General features: G+C 39.0%; 1 protein-coding gene across 12 annotated transcripts in view; it reads left to right on the forward strand.

Annotated features, from left to right (window-relative positions):
- LOC101174175 (receptor-type tyrosine-protein phosphatase S) overlaps nucleotides 1-21,789 on the forward strand; it is a 245,929-nt gene that overhangs the window by 98,898 nt on the left and 125,242 nt on the right. For all 12 annotated transcript variants that reach the window (XM_023954188.1, XM_023954193.1, XM_023954190.1 and 9 more), the window contains exon 3: nucleotides 6,052-6,273. In XM_023954188.1, the coding sequence (XP_023809956.1) occupies nucleotides 6,177-6,273 (97 nt within the window). In that variant the 5' untranslated portion in view covers nucleotides 6,052-6,176. The remainder of the gene's footprint in view (nucleotides 1-6,051; nucleotides 6,274-21,789) is intronic.

A 21,789-nucleotide genomic window follows, 5' to 3' on the forward strand; every position in this document is an offset into this window, starting at 1 on the left:
TCATCTAAATATGTAAATTCAGTCTTGCAGTCTTTACATTGTCTATCCCTCATTTTAGATTTTCATCCCAACATTTATGCAATGATATGTGTCCTTTCTTTCACAATCCTTAGATATTTTTGCAGTGAATGGCTAGGCGTATAAGAGGGAAGCAAGGATATAAGGACACACAGGGACATTTACATAAAAGCTCTGCAATTCCATGTAAATTCATGTAATTCTCCGTCAAACATCTGCAACGCAAGCATAGTTTAGGATAAGAAAGTTCGAAAGGGGAAGGGGAGGATAGAGTGGCGGAAAAAGGAGAGGAAAGGAAGGGGAAGGCACAAAAGAGGAAAGATCTGCAAGACAATGACTTTAGAGATCGAGAGGGAATCTGAGACAAACCTTTTCTTCCACAAATATACAGTTATTTAACATAGCCTCTTCAAGAGTGTGTGCATTATTGTTTGGATTTAAGAAGCATATTTTAAGTTGCTTCTTAAGTGTATTAAAAGTTGAACACTCTTTTAGGGTGAGGGGTACACTGTTCCAGATGGTACAGCCCTTGACAAAGAGAACAGATTGTTTAAAATTGGTACATCACACAGTCACCCCTGGCTACAGACATAGTGAGTGCACAAGCTCCAGATTCCGACTTGATATATTCCCTTAATGGAGCACATCTGATAAAAAAGGGCATTGATTCATTCATTTAATTGTGCAATAAACAGAAATGTTTTCTAAGCACACGAAAAGGTTTTAGGGAATGCCTACATATGGAAAAATGGGAATGCCAAATTCTTCACTATACTAAATGTATGCAAATCCAAACAGTAAAAAATATAAATACTATATGCACTTGAGCTTTTTCAAAATATGATCTGCTTTGGTTGAAAGGTTTAATCTTAACTTTAGAAACTCGATGCATCCTATATATGCACTGAAGTTTAAGTACCTGCTTTTTTGTTGCTTGTTCTTGGGGAGGTCTTAACGATGAAAGGCAGTAAACTAGCTGAGCCATGACTCAGGGATGACACATTAAAGTTTCATCTGTGGTGAAAGACCGCAAAAAAAAAAAAGAGAGCAGCTGAATGCTAAGCACGAATAAAAGAAACCACCGTTTAGAGAGGCCAGAATTAGTTCAAATGTAAGCAGTACCTTTTCATCTGTTTGTGACTCAACTAACTTCTGTCTGACTAATTTTGGTTTTCTGAGAATTCAACACAAATTTTGCCTCTGTGCGTAAACAGGAAAGCAGGTTCTGCATAATTTTTCTGTGTGTTGTCGATTCCGATGTAGATGTCGGGAGAGCTGAGTGGAATAGGAACAACACAAAAGTGGCAAGGTATTGGCAAAGGCACTTTAGGGAGCCATATAAAAGCAACTAACAATAAATTAGCCTCTTTTATTCGTGTCTTATGGACAAGAACATAGTAACTTTGCTAATAAGCTGATATAAGGGAAGGAAATGATTGCGTCTATAACAGCTATAAACATTTTATCACCTGACTGAACTAGAAGTAGATTTTTTTCCCCTCTTATGTCTTTATTCTCCACAGTTATTTTTGAGGAATAGATTTTTGGATTAAAATTCCAAAAATACAGCTATTAAAAAAAAAAAAAAAATTGGATAATTCTCAATTGTTAAAAGTTATTCATGAAAGTCCCACTCTGATCATCTTTTGAGTTATTTTAAAAGCATTCTCAGTGGTCTTTTAGTTATGATTGTTTTTAGCCAAAATAAAAAAAACTTGTGACCTTTTTGTTGACATAGTTTCTGCAGAGCGACAGTAGTTTCTAAGTTGTGGGCGGGCCCGTTGGCGCAGACCTTTCCCCTCCTTGTTGTTGAGAGCATTCTGTTTACACACTCTTCCACTTCCCTTCAGCCCCTCACACTCCCAATTAATATCACAGAAGCAACAAAAATGGCGAGTAATATTGGAGTTGCACAGTTTGAGCCAGATGTCAGGTCCGACGAGGAACAAAGACGTACATGGATCTATTTGTCTGCAAGCGGATGCATCAGAATGGAGTGGAGCAGAGGGCTTTGGGCCTGTCCAGCGTCCTTTTATCCAGTAAATTATGCTCTTTTTCAAACAATATTTTTTCATCCTCTCCTGATTTGGATAAAGACATACTTAAAAATGCAATTTAGAGCCTAATTTTCTTAATATATGTCTTCCATCATCAGATAAATGTAACAGGAATATGTTACAAAAAAAAAAAAACAATAAAATTGGATCTTACCTAAAGCAGTATATTATTCAGTTGGAAAATACATTTATTTGATCATCAAGCTAAGTAAATATATTTACTTTTTGATGGTGTGTGAAAGGTTCTCACTTTTCATCCTATCAAACGATAATGTGTGAATCCCCCGAGTCTTTTTTTATTTAAAAGCGACAACAAAAATTTCGTTTTAACTGTGTTTGGATGGCATATCACGTTTGTTTGTTTTTTTCTCAAGTATGTGTTTCACATTGTGTCATTCTACTCTTATTTGCTCTAAAATGTTCACTTCCCCCTTCCTAAATTTACATAGCCAACTGAGTGTCGCTTGGAAGGCTTTGAAGTTTTATATCTGCTGCTCCTGTTCTCATTTCATGCTTATGCTGCAAATTCCCATCTCGCCTTCCCTTTTGTGCCTATCCCTATCTCCGTAATCAAGTGCATTAATATCAATATTGCATGGGGAACTGAGCAGAATTTAAGGCTTGACCATGTCAAAACGAGGGTCCTTGATCGCAAGTGACTGCCACCACTCAGTGGAAACTGTTCTGCTATTTTGGCTGTAATTACTGAAGCCTGGCACCAGTTTAATATCGGGAGTGATTCACAGGGGATGGAAGTTCTAGATTCAAAATATATTCATTGCCCGTGACTGGGAATAGCCCAGAGTTCAGTGAACTGACTGTCAGTTTAAGACTTTTGATTTCAACCCAAAAGAAAAATGTCAAAAGAAAAAGTTCCGTGATTTAGATTTTGTGGGCTTTTTCCTGGGAGAAGCCTACTCAGCACTCGCAGGATAGAAAACTGGAGCTACAGTTAACGACTTTGTGTCAAAATTACATCAAGATTTTATTTTTCTCACACTATGTCTTTTGTAACTTTTTCTTGTCATTTAGCGAGTTGGCATAAAAAAGCTTGAAAGTTTGAACCTTCTTCGCTCTTCCAATCTCTTTGAGCAGGTTATTGCAGAACTCCATGTAGCATTGAAATCTGTAAAACTTGATCATTAGCAGTTTCCCCCTTGATCAAAGCCTGTAATGTGGAAGCAGCTGAGGGTTTAGCAATCGATTGGCCCCTCAGCTAACATTGCCAGAATACTAAGCACTCATTTAGCATTTAGCGCTCATCCTGTGATTTTGACAGTGGAAAGCGTTTAATGCTTTCCAGCAGGTACTCCCACGGAGGCGTCATTTCTGGCGAAACACGCTGCCTTTTCCCATGTCACACTTATCTTTAAATCAAAGCAGTCTACTACTTTAAATGCATGGTTAAGACATCTGCTGCATGTAAATAAATATTCCCAACCCAACATTTTTTTTTGGTATCTACAATTTAGAACGCCACCTACTTTTTAGGATAGTATAAAACATTATTTTCTCTCAGAATGTATTATTAGGTCTAAGATACCTGTGTTATATGTTTGTTTTTGATTCATATTTAAAGATCCACTCCAATGGAAATTGTATTTTTTAAGTTTTTAACATGTTCTTGTAGCAATTTTCTCATCGTGGAGGACATATATAAAGAAAATTAAGATTAAAAATGTGTTTCTAGAGTAATTCTTTATCCAGATTGTGATCAATCAGGAGCAGACCTTGGAGTTGTTACGTAGAAACTTCAGCCGGCAGGCCTGACACTCCCTGATCCGCTCCATTTCAAAACATCCACTTGTAGATCCATGTGTGTCTTTGTTTTCATCATCTGAGCTGGAATCTGGCTCAAAACTGTGCGGTTGGATAGCTCTGACATTGCTTACCATTTATTGTTCCACCGCTAAAATGTTAGTTTGGAGTTGTGAGGGACTGTAAGCTGGCGGAAGAGCACGCAACCAAAAAGGTGATGAACGCCAGCTTACTCTGCACCAACCGTCCTGCCCATAACTTAAGGATCATAACTGATGAACTACTGCAGCGCATAGAAAAATGACAAGTTTTTTGATTTTGGCTAAAAACGTCATAATCATCATTAAAAGACCACTGAGAACAATTTTACAATAAATAAAAGTATAGTTTGAGTGGGACTTTAAGAAATTAAGGGGGTGTCTGACATTATAGCCTAGAAGCGAGGTTAAACTATCGCCTGAACATGCCCTAAGGTTATATATAGTGATGCTTTTTAACAGCAAAGCCATTGTAACGCTGCTGCCGTGTAGTTTATATAGCAACCAGAGGTGAGGATAGTTGTGCCCAAAGGGGAGAGCCATAAATCATAACCCTGGCATATTGTGAGCAAAGATATAGTAATTCCCTGCAGGGATGCAAGATTCCCCTTACCTACACCAGTGCTTACATTCAGAAGGGCTGCAGCATCATTCTTAAGTCCCCTCCATGATTTGCTGCTCCCTTCTTCTCGCTATAAATGTTTCAGTGTTTGCCTCAGTCCTTTCCAGCGACATCACCTGCTCTACAGGCTAGGGGGGAAAAAAAGCAACAAACAACAGAGGCCCACACATGTTGAACGTGTGTGTATAATACCGCGCTGAAAGATGAGCAGAGCTTCTGAATAACACCCACTCTTTGTTGGCATTGTGTTGCATGAAAAGATCCATTGTTGATCTCTCCCTTTGTGGTTTTTGTAAGTGCGCCCGTGCCGCGTGTTCTTGAATTTCGCAGTTTAAATTGCATATGTGTGCTTGAGGGTGAATGGAGTTTCTGTCATGTCTTACTTTTGGCTGAACGTGTTTGCAGTCTTATTTTCCGTGTGCCTGCTGCTGTGTTTTTGTGCCAGCTGAAAAGCACAGAACTGTTGTGAGCGATCGAGGGCGAGGCCCTGTTTTTTTTTTTTTTATCCCAGCTGTCTGAGGTGTGTGGTTGCACACTCTGTTGTTTTATGTGTCTGAAAAGGTCAAAAAAGCAAAAACAGCCAGTTGCACAATAAAATTATTCACTTTTTTTTTCTTTTTTTCCCATTGTAGCTGATCCGTGTACCCTTTATGTTGGTAAAGATTTTTGGATGGTACATCTTCCACTGCTAAATGTTCTAGACAGTTTGAAAGGGTCTCCTGTTATGAAAATGTTCAAACGGCGTGGACAGAGCTGTGGTTACATCAAAGCAGAGGAATATTGCAGTGTCTGCACAGTTTGCACTGCTGTACGCTGTTAACCACCCATTGTGCAGGTAATTAATCTCCCTTTTACAGAATCGCCCTCAATGCTTATGTAGTCTCAGCTGAGTGGTAGCATCCCTGGAGCTCAGAGGAGTTGGTTGTCTTTCAGAAGGACAGCAAAGCAGGGCAGATCCTGTCTAACCCTCTGTTCTGTGAGGCAGTTCCTATGGGAACCAATGGACTTGCGTTGTCATGTTTGGAGTTCATTCGTTGAGAATGACTGTCTGCATTAGTCTGTCCTCCATAGCTCTACATGTGTTTCTGAAGCTCACCTGCTCCCATGTCTCGCCGATGTAATTAACAAAGTGTGTTAATGAGTCTCTGTAAAGCCCCTTAAGTGTTTTCAATGTCTTTTTTGCCGTTGCGGCTATCCCAGTTTGAGAGAGGTCTGTTGTGTTGTCTGCCAAGCCTCTCTGGGGTAAATTGTGGGATTTATGGGAATCTGATTTAAACACAGAGAAAATCCCCGAATTACCATCAGGTGCCTGTGTAATTAAGAGTCAATGAGATAAGCAAATATTGACAAGATTGGGCAATTTAGATGCAAAAAATAAGGACAACCCTTTTAGAGAGCGGTGTCTAAAAAGGTCTTTTGTGTGAGGCAGTTTCCCCAACACCCTCTGACCTTATGTCGATAAAATAATAGACGGTGTAGGAAATTTTAGCTGTGGTCATAAATGTTTGAAAAATGTTTCCAAAGCTCTCTAACGAATCCTGCTTTCATTTTCTTCCAGAGTGCCAAGCTGTCCTTTGCGAAGACCCGGCGCTCTTCTGTGCAGTCGGGGCCTCGGCTCCCCGGCCAGGTCGTCTATCAGTCCCAGCCCGCCCTGCCCTGCTCCCCCACCCTGCTTTAGCGAAGATGGCTGCTAGTGGTGCAACACGACTTTCCCAGCGACTCCTGCTTCCTGTGACCACTCTGCTGCTATCACTGCTGCTGTCCTGCTCTCATGCCTTATGTAAGTACTGCCATCATCTCTGCTCACCACAGTTCCGTCATGTAGCTTACTTTGTTATTCTTTTAGGATGATTCAAAAACAAATAAAGTAAATTTTTTGATTTGTCCATGTCAGCTTTTATCCAAATAAGTTTAACCCTTTAACACGGGAGCTTTAGCTACAGTGTTAGGATTCTTTCCACTATTGTAACTCTTCACCAGTTGAGGACATGAACTTAATTCAAGTGGATCCTGAAGCAGACAAAAGCAGCCTCGTGCCCATATGAAGCCCTTTCCAGTACTGAAGTTCTTACCTAAATCAGCTGACTTTTGTCACAGAGAAGATGTTCCGTTACTAGCACAAAGTGGGGCATATCAACGCAAAGCCGATAGAAAAAGTAGCTTTCTCCGCGTCCAAATCACCTGATTAATGTTGATCACTTAACCCTCCTATTATCCTCTGGGTCAATTTGACCCCAATTCACTGTTTGTCATTCAAAAAATAATAATTGACTTTTTTTGTTTTTGGTTCATATTTCATGACTTTTCTTAATTTGATGTGGACAACTGATTAAGGATAAAATTACCATGATGACATTTCTTTTCAATGTGCTGAACACATATTGTATGAATTGGTGTTCCTCTGGGGTCAATTTGACCCCAGGCTGCTTTAGCTGTGTAAAACTTGTCTGTCTGTGTGTGTGACCTACATCCCCACACCTGCAGGTGCAGACTTGATACTTATGAGTTGATACATAACAGCAGGGTGGGGGAAACAACTATCCCCACTAAAACTTTGATACTTTTTGTGGTGTGGGGATGCGGGAAATAAGCTGACTTGTGAACTCCTGCTAAAATGAGGAAGCCAAAGTAGGCTTGTGAGTTGATCAGATCCAAGTCTTTCCAACTACACATGTCTCCAATCTAAAATTATCATATCAAGTACAATAAATGTAAATTTGTAAATAAATCTGTTTATGGGAGGAAAGGGGGGGTCAACAACATCCGTCAATAGGCTTCATTATGTGAGAGTCTTGAATGAGCACCCCAAATTAGAAACGATTTGGATGAAAGATTTTCAAGATGCACTAACTGAACGTTTGACCTGATGGTGGCACTACAGCAAAGGTCATATCATCACCAGAACCAATAGGGTTCAAACTCTTGTGGTCACTAATGTTGTCAGTAAATTTGAGAAGATTTGTATGAAAACTTTTCAAGATAAAGTAATTCTAATTTAAAGGTTTGGCCTGATGGTGGCACTAGAAAACACGTCAACTCGCTGATAGGTTTCATTACCAAGGGGTTATTTATGTATTCAAGAAATAATCAATGAGCCTGACACAAAAACTTGGTTAACGTTTTTATGTAAATCATTTTCTGGAGGCAAATATCCCTGGGGTCAAATTGACCCCAAGGGTAAAATGTGTTGGTAATATCTGAGGATAATCCAAGGGTTAAACGGTCGAAGAGTTACAGGATGTCAAAGAGCGTGTGCTGTTTTGGACATCTCTGGTGTTAACGGTTAAAGCAAACAATTTGAAAAGTATTTTCTAAATGGTCCTGCAATAGACTGGTTACTGTCCCCACCTTCACCCAGCAGGGACTGGGATAAGCTCCAGCAGCTCTGTGATCCCCAAAGGGACTGAGCAGTTTAGAAGATGGATGGATGGGTTGATGTCCTGCTTTGGCTTTGTTTGCACTGTTGTTCAGTGATGTTTGGGTGTAGGAAAGCCTTAATGTCTCACAAAAATAGAGCAAGACTGCTGAGAGAGTGGTGATTATCCACCCCTTTTACCATGTTTGTTTGTACATCTGTGTCAGTCTGTGGATCTGTATGTATGCTGTTTGCCATAAATCAAATTGGTTTGCATTGTTGGTCTGTGTTTAGGTGTTATTTGCAATCTCTGTTCTTATTGTCAGTCTTGTATGCTTTGTCTTTTCCTTCATCTCATTTTTGATGTCCGGCATGTGCTAGCGTCTCGTGACAAGGACCCCTTGATTGTTCTCATGTTCACTGGGTGAAGTGTACCTTTGATTGCCTGGGGGATTGAGTTTCTGGTAACATAATTGAAGAGTTTTTCAGCTCAGCTGGCAAAAGAATATCTGAAATTACACACAAACAGATGTCTTTGTTCTTCAGCTTTTCGCCTTTTGTCTCCCACGGACTCCAAAGCTGCAGTCATGTAAAGTCAGAGGAAAAAAACCTGGATCCGCATCCACACACCCTAGTGCACCACCAGTGGCAAGTGGCCACATAAGTGTTTCAGTTTGTTTCATTTAAAAGAAAAAAGAAAACTGAAAGAAAAAATACAAGTGTTCCTCAACAAAAAACCAAATTGTTTACCATAATATCACAAAAAAGGCTATCAGTTCATCATTTGTGGATAAAAGCAGGTATACACATAAGGACCCAGCCCTATTTTTTCATTGTTTTGTTTCCTATACTATAATTTGGATTTTATCACCAAAATGGTTTAAATTCCATCTATTTTTGCTGTTCTTTTATGATTATTCATTTTACCAAGATGCAATTGTCCGTAAAAGTGTTTATTTTTTGTCTGTTTGTTTGCTTTATTACAAATAAAAATGTCACACTGTTTGGTTGTGATTTTGCCCCCAAATTTGGAATTAAATATATAGTTAGAAAAATCCCCCATTAATAACATTTTCCCTGGATTAAAAAAAAAGGTGGCTTTAGGGCCAGAGTGAATCCTTTACTTCTATTTGATTGTTAGTCAGATTGTTGTAAATAGAAGTACGTGACTTGTCACCTAGTGGTTCCGCTGTAAGCTGACCTCACTCCAGGTCTTTACATTTCTAAACCAGCCTCAAACAGGATGGGAAAAGCCAGTTTTTGTTGGTGTAGATTGGGGCAAAAAATGCTGTAAGCTGCTAAATTGACAGTCCATTGATGGGATTCTGATTGTTCACTTTTTGGTCCTATGGCAATCACCTTAGTCTAACTGTGCATGTCCCTTCTGCAGTAATGGTCGCTCACTCTTTTATGTTCCTGCCTTTCCTTTTGTCCTTCCTGCCTTTAGAAATACACATATTGCTCTCTTTCTTCAGTCTCTTTTGGAGGCCACAGCAGTGCCTCACCATTATGTTTGAAATTATATGCACGCATTGCAAAGGTTACTTTTTTTTTTTTTTTTGGCATTTCCTTGCTCACCCTTCCATGCACAACCCCCACATGCACAGCCACACACAGCAATGCCCACTCCCACTTGGTAGACTGAATGGATGCCACAGTTTTGCAGGGAAGCTCATGCGAAAGCATGATGTCATCCTTTCCTCCCTCTATCTCTCTCTGCCTTTCATTCCTTTTATTTACACTCATAAATCACACTGAGAAGGGGACATTTTTAATCGAAAGAGAAAGAAATATGGCTCCATAAATCCTGCCTCCCCAACTATATTACTTTGCTTGTAAGCAAGTATGTTTTTGTCTGCATGTTTGCATATATTTGTATTCAGGCACACACATGTGTGTGTGTGTGAGTGTGTACAAACACTGAAAGATACTTATGTGAATTGTCACCTGAGATTTGTCATGGGCGGCTGTGGCATATTGATCGAGTTGCAGACTTGTTACATTTGTGAAGGCTGTGCTATAAAACCAGACAACAGTTTCTTGCATTCATTTTACGAGGAGTGCCAAACTTAATTTGTGTACATGTGATATGCAGACATATTGTTTGGCTTTTTTTTTCAAGAGTACCCCCACATTTTGAAGGTAATATAGGAAGTGGAAAGTCTAATGCAAACACAGCAGGCACAATTTTTCCCTTTATTGATTGAACGTATTCAAGAAATGCACAAAATGTTCAAAAGCAAAAAACCTTTAAAAGACACACTCCAATGAAAATTGTGTTTTTGGTCTCTTAAACATGTTCTTGTATCATTTTTCTCATGATGGAGGACATATATAAAAGAAATTAAAATTAAAAGTGCGTTTCTGAGCTTCTTTATTCAAATCATAATAAAAAAAATGTGGATGTACATAGAAGCTACAATTTGCAAGCCACAAGTCTCCTGCTCCGCTCCATTTTGATGCATCACTTGTAGAAAAATACACTCATGTACTTCTTTGTTTTCCTCATTTGAGCTGGCATGTGGTTTAAAACTGTACGGCTGGATTGCTCCAATATTGCTCGTCATTTTTGTTGCACTGGTATTGTCAGGCTAGGGTTGTAAGGGCCTGTAAACTAGCAGGAGCGAGTGTAAACAAAGGAATTATGGGAAACGAGCAACTCCTTGGTGCCATTAATCACACCCATAACTCAAAGATGAATTTCTGATGATTTTAAAGTTCTACTCCAATAATCTTGTGATTTATTTCAATAGAGTTTCTAGTGGTCTTTTAATTTTTAGCTAAAATTGTTTTAGCCAAAAATAAAGAATATGTCTCGTTCTATGGGTCATACTTTCTGCAGGTGTTTATTAAAACTTTGCCTCTTACTTGTGGGCAGGACTGTCCCATCATCCATCTGTTTACACTCTCTCCCGCTGGCTTACAGCCCCTCACACCCCCAACATAACATTACTGGTGGAACGAAAATGGCAAGAAATATTGGATCTATCCAGCCGTACAGTTTTGAACCAGTAGCCAGCTCAGACGAGAAAAACAAAGACGTACATGGATCTAGTCGTCTCCAAGTGGATGCATCGGAATGGAGCACAGCAGGGAGCTTGTGGCCCGCAGGTTTTTGCTCCTGTGTCACAGCTACAAGCTTTTTCAAACTGCATTTTTTTGTCTGCTCCTGATTCACAATTATTTGAAGAAAGAATAATTCAGAATTTCCATATTAAGATGATTTTTCTTCATACATGTCCTTCATGATGAGAAAAACGCTACAAATATTTTCATTGGAGTGGATATTTAAATAAATTCAAGACTTCTTCTATCAATTCTATTTTATATTTCTAACCAATTTGTTTTTGGAGAAGAAACAAACATTGCCTTCTTTCATTTTTCTATCAATCTGTTGGAAAAATCTTTTTCTTGCTCCTTATTTGCTTCTCTAAAATTTATTTTTTTCTTATTTTTTCTCTCTCTACTTTCGCAACATCTTTTAGATTTAGTTTACAAGATTTATTGCATCATAAAGGAGTTCTTAATTTATGCATTTAACAAGTCTTTAAAAATTTTGACATTTCACCTTTACTTCTTTTCTTCTCTTCTCCTCTTTTCCTCCTACTTTCTTTTGGCCTTTTAGCATTCCCATAAGCAGCAGTCTTGGCAAAGAACTCGTAACAATAATTGGCCAGAACTCGCAGCAGTGGGGTGAGGGTGTTCAATTATTTATTTTCCTTTGAATCTGCCAATTTGAAAACAAAAAAAATGAAGTCTCATAGAGGAGCCGATTCGCGCTCTTACATGTCGGCTCTTTGTTTTTCTTTGTCCTTCATTTCTGCCTCCCTCATTGCTTATCTTTTCCTGCGAAACAGTTTTTGAGCCAACCCTGTCAAGCGAATTCTGTCAAATTCGGCTGCATATGCGCCCCGCTGCTCCATGCTGGGGCCTGTGTTTTACTTCATGCTTGTCTTTCCTCACAGAGGAGAAAAACACAAGTAAATTTTTAATTTGGTTACAGGCATGGCTCTCCAAGTCAAGTTGCTTGTTTGTGCTCACTCTGAATTTTACCCTAATGTTAGAGGCGAGCGATTGAATTTCAAGTAAATAAAAGAGAATTCTTCAGTCACACCAGAAATGTTCTTGGTTCCACAGCATGCGAGTTAGAAAAGGTCCACTCGCACGCCTTTGCCAATGAGTTTTAATGAAATAATAGACGTTTCAGGTTGTCTCTGTTATTTGCTATGGTACCACTTAAAAAAAACGGATACTGACAAATCTAATCGATTACACTAGAATTGGATGTTGGAGAAAACAACATACAGTATACTTTTTCACAAAGACGAGCCAACCAGGCAATATTTTTATGCCATCGAACAATAGTCACGTATTGTATTTAAAGCCTCAGTTTTTTTGTTTTTTGTTTTTAAGCATAATAGGTAAGAAAAAAAAAACCTTCAAGCTTGCTGCCCCAGTTTTGCTTCAAATGTACATATACAATGTTTAGAAATTCTTTCTTGCATTTGGATGCATAAAGGCAATTTAGCTTGTAGATAATGAAATTGAGATTTGTTAATGGCAGCCAACCTCTGAATACCAAAAAAATCACCAAAAAATCACCACCACAATCTAAATACTTTTTAAGCCTTTGTCCCATTCCCCCATACGGGTGGTTGATCGCACATGCCTTGCAGTTCCCTTGAGGCTACCTCAAGTGATATAATGAAACGGTGAAGTGTGTAATTGTCTTTGTTGAGGTAACCGTATCAAAAAAGTATCTGTAAGCCCAATAGGAGTTACATGCACGTGTGACATACAGGTGATGCGGTTATGTGGTGCCTTTACTCCTCATTCTACTCTAAGGCGCGAGTGCTGGCTCCTTACTGACCGAATGCGCATGGACAGATGTGCATGTGATACGCAAAATGCAAGGATGCCCACTCAAACTTCACTGTCATTTTCTGATTTCACTATTTCTAATGCAACGTTCAAACGTGGCATGCGTCACGCGTTCTGGGAAATGCGTATTCTTCAGTGACGTGCAGTCAGGAGAGGCAGGTGAGGCACAGCCTCACCTGTCATTATGGGAAGAAAAGAGAAAAAATAAATTCAATTATTATATTTAATCAGTAAGTTGTGCTTTGCGGTCATTTTCCATTTAAATGTACCATTTTGGGGTGTTTTTTCTTTTCAAAATCGCTGAATTTCCGCATTTGCCGTTCAGATACTAAGTGACGTGCGATGAGGCATCAGCCCGCTGAGCCTCACCTTGGATTGCGCAATACCTATGCAGTCAGACGGTACTGCTGTCTCTCTGTATGTCGGTTCAATCACTTGTACTATATGAGCTGAGTTTAAATAATTTAGCAGATGTATATGATGCACAGTGCTTGTTTTTATAAATAACTGTATGTGAGGGACGTGTTTCTTGTGCTGAGCGCTAAACGACGGCGAAAAAGCCGCTGGGTGAGGCCAGACATTCTCGTGCCTCATGTTGCAGTTCTCGTGCCTCATGTTAGGGGGCGCCGGTGAGCCCTGAGATTATGACGCTAAAAAATACTAGAAGAAGTGATAGCAAGCGGCAAGTCATTTTCTTCAGAAGGAGCGGCGTATGGACTTTATTTACAACTAAAGGTAAGACGATAATAACGTTTGTGCTTTTTTCTATGCTGCAGTTTGTATATGAAAAAAAAAACATGTTGAAATTATATTTTAAACAAAACGTTAACTGTTGTCAATCAAATGGTGAATAAGCTACTCAGTTATTTATACTCATGGTTCATATGTTTGTAAATCTGACTGATGACGTCAGTGCCTCACCAGCCATTAACCTCACCGCACGTCACTGGTGTTCTTGAATGCTTTTAGCACATGGTGTTCATATTGGACTTTCGCTACCCAACATTAGCATATGTACCTACAGCTGGAAGAGGCTTGGTGCGAATTGTCAAAGTGTTGCAAATCCAATATATGAATGAAAGACTTGGTGTCATGGAATTCAAGATGGGCACAAACCGTAATTAATCATTCCTCATAAGTTTTCAAACGGTTGGCACTTCTGTAAATTAAAAAGTACGCTGACCATATGTCACTGCCAAGTCCGAGTTCCTGAGTGGTCAAAGTTCAACGGGTTTAACTTTCAATGGTGGGGCGTTTTGTACCTAGAGCCCAAAAACAGACTTAAAAACTTGTGTAAGAACATGTAAACACTAGTGTTTTAAACAAGGCATATATGCGCGTTTATATAGGCTTTTCGTTGGAAGGCAAGATTTGGGGGGCTTGGAAAGAATGAAAATACATACGGTGTGTCTGCATCACCCATACTTCACTATCACTAATCCGAGAATGTAGTATAAAAGTTCACTGCGACCTGTCGCTTGCAGCATGCTCATATAAAATAATGAACATAAACATTTTTGCTCAGTGGGCTCACTAAATAGATTACAACCTTGCTATTTCGTACGGGCCACTAACCTCATACAGATTTGCCCGTTTTGCGTCAGAAACATCCCATTTATAACCCATATCCACCTGTAAGAGCAGTTGTGACCAAGACTTTAGCTTGAAATTCATCAGTGTTTTGATCATAAGACCCTCCCCCTAACAAAGAACATGTAATGATTCTTTATTGGTTAAGTATTTCATCCAAACCTTTTTGCTCCAGCTTCCTTCCTGTTTTAAATGTTCTTCTTTATTGTTTAGTTTTCATTGCAGCCTTTCAACACTGGCTTGCACTCTCCCTTGATTTGTTTTGATCAGAGCGATCACAACTTGAGGAATTCGACGTGTCCTCTTCATTTAATGAGCCAACAAGCAGCAGTTGCCCAAGTGGCTCTTTTAAAAGACAAAATTGCTCTCATTTTACCTCCCTGCGCGCCCCATGGCCATTTTGATATCAGACAAACACTTGAACTTAATTTCCGTCCTCTGTCAGAGGAATCAGGCCTGTTTATTTCCTGTGGGTAGAAGAATGCTTGTTGTCGTTAGCCTTCAACGGTGGTTTCAGTGGGACCAATTTGTGTATATTACTAGCATACCACGCTTTTTAGAAAAGCAGCTTTGCCGTGACAGAAGTGTGTCTGAGCAAAGTTTTTCACCTCAAGGTACCAGCATAACACAACGTAATGCTAAATTCCAGCCTCCTGTTGCAAGTCCCTGCTGAACTGCTTAGCCTGGTCTTCACATTTGTTTGAAGTGGAGCCAGCATAGTTGGCACATTGCATCAGAAAACGCCATTTCCTTGTTTGTTTCTTTTTTCTCTCTGTGTGTTTTACTTTAGTAGCAACATGTGAAAATCTAGTTTAAAAGAGCTGTTTTTGTAAAGACAATGTATTAAAATCACATCAAGCTGTTTTCAAAGAAAATGATTCAATGAAGTCTTTTTAAAACTAATGATTTTGAAAAGTTTCCATATTTTTTAATAATTACAAATTTTGTCTTGCAACATACTCCTGAAACATATTAATAATAAAAAAACCTTATGATTAAACAGGTAAATTATCCTTTAACGACAGAATTTGTGTGGACAGTTTGGATGACAAAACTTGAACCTTAACGGAACCAAGAGGAGATTCCAATTAGTATTTTTCCTAATATTTAATTGGAAGAGCAACATTTTCATTAAGTCACAGGGAACGCGAGGCTTTCATAAGAATGGTAACTGACCCAAATGTGCCCCGTGCAATAAGTCTGCCGCTGATTTTAGACTACATTTAATATTCATTTCATTTTAGCTGAAATTGCTTCAAAGTTATGGTAAGAAACACCAACTTTAATTGTTTTTTAATGAAGTGTTCTTACTAGTTTTTAAAAGATAACACTATTTGGACTAAAAAAAAAACTCCTCTTAGTCATTTGTAAATCAGATGCCAATCAAATCTTTACATTTGAAGCAGTCTGTGTTTTGGTGGAACCAAGTCATTCATTGGGTTCTTGGAAACTCTCAACACGGACTCAACTTCTTGTCTCTCTTTTTCCCGTCTGTCCGTCTCGCCCGTTTTCTTCGCTTTTGCGTTGGCCCACTGGTCTTTGTTAAAAGTTATTCTGCGTGAAAACCTCAAGACAAGACAAAGCAAGACAGGCTTAGAGAAAAGGCTTGGTTTCCATGGTGATGGTGCTTGGCCAGGCAGCCTGTGAGAATTGGTGCTGATTGATGGGGCTTGGTTGTTTAAGCCAAGTCTGTGTGTGTGGCCTGCATGTTTGTGTGTAACCTGCCATACTGGTCTGGGTCCCCCCCCCCCCCCCCCCCACACACACACACACACACTTTGTTTGGGTTCCTCCATATGTAAACCTGGCAATTTATGTGTTTGTTAACCTGTATATCGGCGTGTTTTCATAAGGTTTTCGAAAAATTCCAATTAGCAGAAAATGTTAACCTTTTTTTGATTGATGACAATTGGAAATTGTAACAATTATGTAATAAGGAAAAAGTTTAAAAATAGGAATAACAATATAAAATCTTATTATTAAACACATTCATTACAAATATGGGAGTAAAATCATTTGGATTATTACTTACCTGCCATTAGTCGCACCAAGAATGGACCTCCTGCAGAAAAAATGGATTATTGGATGGATTATTATGGATTATTATTAAAGGATTATGACAGTTTATCATTAATAATCTTAACATTACATTGCAGATCCCTAAAGTCTAACCAAATCATGTGCCTAATTAGGTTCATTTTTCATGTCACATTTTGGACATGATGAAAAGCATAAAATATACTATAAGGATGCTACACATTTTGCCTTCAAAGAACTTAAATCATAAATCAATCCCAATTAGGATACTTAAAAAAAGAGAGAGAGAGAGAAACAGTGACAAAAATGCTATCTCCCCAAATTAAAAAAACAATTGCTTATGTGAGCTTAAGTGATGGGCTCAAGATTTTTGTTGTTGCTGATTCTGTTCATCTCTACATAAATTACTGTTTGTCATTCTTCTGTTGTATAGCTTATTAAAAATAGCAAGTTTAATCTAAGTTTAGCTTCACTTAAGAGATTTTGTTTTTTTTAAATTGGTAGCACACAGCGGTTCATAATGGTCTCATGGATCTCCTATACCAAGTATCTAGTGATAAGATGGAGAAGAAGTTATATTTTCAAGGCATTACTTTAAAAAAAAAAACGGATAAACAGATAACTCCAATGACAACCTGCAGCCGTATTCTTGCTTCTTATGCATTATGAATGATGAGAGCAAATGCTTTTTAGTTGTCGAACCTCTAATCATAGATGTTTTTTTGTCAGATGTTATTGGTGGATGTGCTGTGAAAGATACCTATTCATGGTTAGATGGATAAGTGCACTTTACCAATTCTCCTCTTTTCTCTGCAAATCACTGAATGGCTGTGCATCAATTTGTTCCCCACTTTGCTAATACAGAGGGTGATGGCTCCTATTTATGACTTGAGAAGCTTTTCTCCATCAATTACGGTATTAGTCATAAAGCCTGTCCCCTCCCTCATCTTACGGCACGGCCCCCCCATCATCAAACGACAACGGTAAAGCACTGTAAATGGAGCTGTCTCATTTTCACATGCCCGCCTCCCACTCTCCAGCACTTTATAATCAATGCGCTGCTGTATTCTGTGTTATCACGACCAGCAGAGGTAGGGCCCGGTGGCAGGAGGTGGCTGCATCAGCTAAACATGTGTCTGTGTGCACAGTGGGATTTTTGTTTCCTCCCTCCATCTCTCCGCTATCTGCCTCTGTTTGCATGGATCCCTTCCATTCCTGAGGCCCGAGTAAAGATATGACGGACGTTTTAGCAGAGGACATTTCCCCCTGCCAGGCAGATAAAAACTGGACTCGTGTGCTTATCTGGGCAGCGTTGTACCTGTCTGAGAGAAGCTTAGGGAATACACTGAGACTTTGGAAGGGACGGATGCCTACTGCTGGAAGAATGTCCTTTCAATGTCGTGTCTGCTATCGTAACCATTCGCTGAATATTTTGGTATAAGAAACCCCACTGGGAGTGGAGGCGCATACATTCTTCTAGAAAAGGAGCCACAAGTGGGGAATGAGAGCTTGGATTGTTTGGTCCTTTGGGAAACGCAGGCATACTCCAACCCAGTATGAAATACCTGGGCGGTTTGCTTAGGAATGTGGGACATTTGGCTAGTTTGACTTCTGGAGAGAAGGACCACGTGTGTCAAACATCAACATTTTAAAGGCTCTTTCATACAAGAAAAGATTTTATTCTCACAAACCTAATCCAGTGGTTTTGGTATCTAATCAATATCTAAATGTGGTTCAGGTGAAGCAGGACAAAGACTTAGTTCCTCCATTCCTTCAACTCTTAAATCCAATGCCAAAAAAAGATTTGGAACATTCCAAACTCAAATAGCTTTTCCTCTGTTCAGCTCGGTGACTACTTTTGTTATGTTCAGATGTCAGAGAAAATTTAAAAGAGCTATCTATCTTGCCAGCAGTGATCCAGAAGCTTACAGGAAAAAAGGTTAATTATGTTCATTAGAGGTCATAGACTTGACTCTGCCTTAGTAATGACTTTACAATAGACATCTATGAACCAGCGGCTGGTTAAAAGTGGTGCATTAAATCATCTTAAAAAACATATATTTGTATCATAAAAAAAAACAGTTTAAATCTCAAATCATATACAGATGGGCTGGATGTTGTTGTTTGTTTTCCATTTTCAATCAAAGAAATTCAAATATTTCACAGAACCCAATGAATTGATGCAGACTTGCAGTAAATTTGCACTGGCAGTTCACTTGGAGTGTAAAAACCAGACATCTGCACCCAACGTTAGCTGATTGGAAGCTAATTAATGCGGATGCTTGTAAAGAACATCAAACAGCCTCCAAAGGACTTTAAAAAAAAAAGGAAAAATTGACATTAGTGTTGCAGAGGAGCAGTAGAGCTTTAACTCAAGACAGCTTTGATATTTTCATAATCTATTTGTGCGGCTTTACGATGCAGAGATGTTTATGAAATCATTTTTGTTGGCAGTAGGTAAAGTGAGGACACCTGCAGCTGAATGTGTCAGAAGTTTCATTATTCTGTGATGTCATCACATCACAAACATGTTTTTTAGTAAATGGGTATTCCATTTTTTTTTAACCTTTAAAACTGGAGATGTTGCAGGCGACAACCTTATAACACACGCTCTTTGACATTCCATAACTCTTCAACTATGCAATCTGCATAAATCGGCTGATTCTGACGCAAAGGAGAGTTGCTTTTCTTATCGGCTTTGCATTGATATGCAACACGCTACCAACATAAAGTGCAAAGTCGCTTTTCTCCATGACAGAATTAGCTGATTTGCATTGATTGTTTAAACACTTCACTACTGTTAAGTGTTGCTTATCAGTGCAATCAGATTTTCTCTGCTTCAGAATCGGCTGGAATGACGTTAATTGGTTAAAGAGTTGTGCCTCGGTGACAAGTACCCGTATGAGGGTTGATCCGTACGGAGGCTGCGGGTTGTCCAAGCCCATGGAGGGTCATAGACAGGTGCTGCATCCTAAAAGGAGTGCAGGTGTGCCTTGCAGTTTCCTTCAGGCTCCTGTAGCCACCTTAAAGGATGTCATGAAAATGATCATCATGGATGTGGTCATTTAAGTTACACACTCTTATGACAAACTAATTATGCTCTCAGACGATGCCCTAATGCCACACTGTATTTGTAAGGTGTGAGCACTGGCTCTGAACTGCAGCGCGGAAATTCTGCACGCATGGAGTGGATCATGCTCTGATTGTGAAATTTCTAACAGTCTTAAACAGCACCAATGGGCCCCTTGTGCTGGGTGTGTTGGCTGGCTGCTGAGCTGGTGACACTGACAGATATTCAGTCACAGTTTAGTTCAGCATTTTGTTATTCCAGCTGTGCAGGGTTGGTTTTATTTATTTTTTTTCTCTTGACCTTCTATCGTCTCCACGGTCCTCCTTTATTCTCTTTATCGTGCTGGGGCATCAGTCTTGATTCTTTTTACTTTCTTGTCATATTAATTATTTTGTGTTTTCCCTATTTAAACCTTGCTTTAGTAATTTTGATAGGCAGCACATAGTATTCAAAAAGGTGCTTAAAGAAAGCTGGATAGACACCCAGACACCCGCATGTGTTGTACATCTGTCCTCTGCAAAGCACAAGAGAGGAGGAGAAGGCAATTGGGTGGAAATGTCAAATGGTCCATGGGAAAACTAATCAAAGAATGTCGGCCTTCAGTGGTAGCACTGCCACAGACCCGCTCTGTGTAAAACCATCTTCTGTCTTAACAGTGAGCACATTGTAAAGGAAGGTCAAATGCAGAGGAGCCTTATTGTGTATAGCTGTGTAGTTCTGGAATGGAAACTTTAAAGTGTAAAAATGCCAGAAGGGATCTCTGGATGCTGCACACAATGGAAGCCGGTTCACAGGTAAAGGTAGAGAAATATCATTCCATAACCTTTACAGTATTCTGCTGGATTTGTGAAACACTCAGCAGAGGCAACCATTTCACTTATACTACTAGCAAGTTATTTTTTGTATTTTATTTTGTTGATTTCTTCCTTTTTTTGTCTCAATCAAAAACTGAAACTTTTCATTTATGTATTTTTAATTGGATTAAACAAACTTTTTAGCGTGCCAGCTATTGGTAAATATTAAAGTAACAACCAGTTTGATGTAATGGTAAACATTTGAGAAAACAATTACTAATACTACTACAAGTAATTAATTAAACAAAGGTACTTTTTAAGCATTTTAATTTTGTTTTATACAGTAATTTGTATAAAATCCCAATGAGCACTGATAAGTAATGCAGACTGAACACCAGGCCAAAAACACTGTTTCCATCCTGCCGTGGAGCCTGAATTCACGAAGGCTGGAACAAACGGAAACCAAAAAAAAAGGGTTTAAAATAATGGATTATTAGTTCCAACAATCACTGAGGTTTCATCCGGACGCTGAGAGGGAGTGACATCTGTGTGGCGGGGCAGTGACTTCTTGACATGAAGTTTTCTCAAGTGAAAAAAAGGACATGGATTTTAATTGATTCCAGCTTGTAGAGCAAGTGGCAGTGATGGATGGGTTATGCAAACAGTGCTGAGTGACTGATCTAAGCCTTTTACTCCTGTTGGATGAAATGGAGAGGATTTTTTTTTCCAATGAAGAAGAAATTGTGAGGATCGTCTGTCACATTTTTGCCAGAATAGAAAACAGGACATTAAACAATTTTCAAACTGCTGTAGCTTTATTGATAAAACATGAGTAGACGTTCATTTTCCTATTAGCAATCTTTTCATGCCTCTTGACTCAAAATAATATAAAAAAAAGTGCTGAAGAGCATCTTTGGCACAAAAATATTTACCGGTACTTCTTTGAAGTCATCATTTCATCTATCAGCCTTGCATTAAAGATCTACTCCAAATAGAATGACAGTTCTAGTATAGATTTTTTTCTATTCATTAAAGACCCACTCAGACGAAAATAGTGTTTTTGTTTTTTTTTAACTTGTTTCTGTGGAGGGGAAACACAAATAACATTCAACAGTAAGAGCATCTGCATATCTGAAGGTCAAATAAGTGGGAACGCCTTCCTTTTAATCATATAACCGTGACACAAAGAACTCATTTGTTTACAGATATTTAGCCTTAAAAATACCTAAATATGTGATGTTTCCTTAGGTTGTGGAACTGAGAGAAGCATTAAAACATTTTTAAAGCCACCACTAAGTTTTTGTTATATTTACAAAGAAAAAAAATGGTTTCCAGCCGTGGGTTGAACTTCATACAAAATGTCTCTGCTTACTTTAGGCAAAACATTCTCCTTTTTTCTTTCTTTTGCCTTCTCCTCTTCCTGCCTCTTTTTTTTCTTGCTCTGTCTCTCTTTAAGTTATAACGATTGCAGGAACTCTCCTTCATATGTGTTTAGCAGCGCCTGGAGACCGGTGTTGGCCCATGGTCCCTTAATTATTAATTTGACGTTATGCGCTGGCCGTTTGATCA

The sequence above is a fragment of the Oryzias latipes genome, chromosome 4, assembly GCF_002234675.1.
Source record: "Oryzias latipes chromosome 4, ASM223467v1".
Taxonomy (NCBI): Eukaryota; Metazoa; Chordata; class Actinopteri; order Beloniformes; family Adrianichthyidae; genus Oryzias; species Oryzias latipes.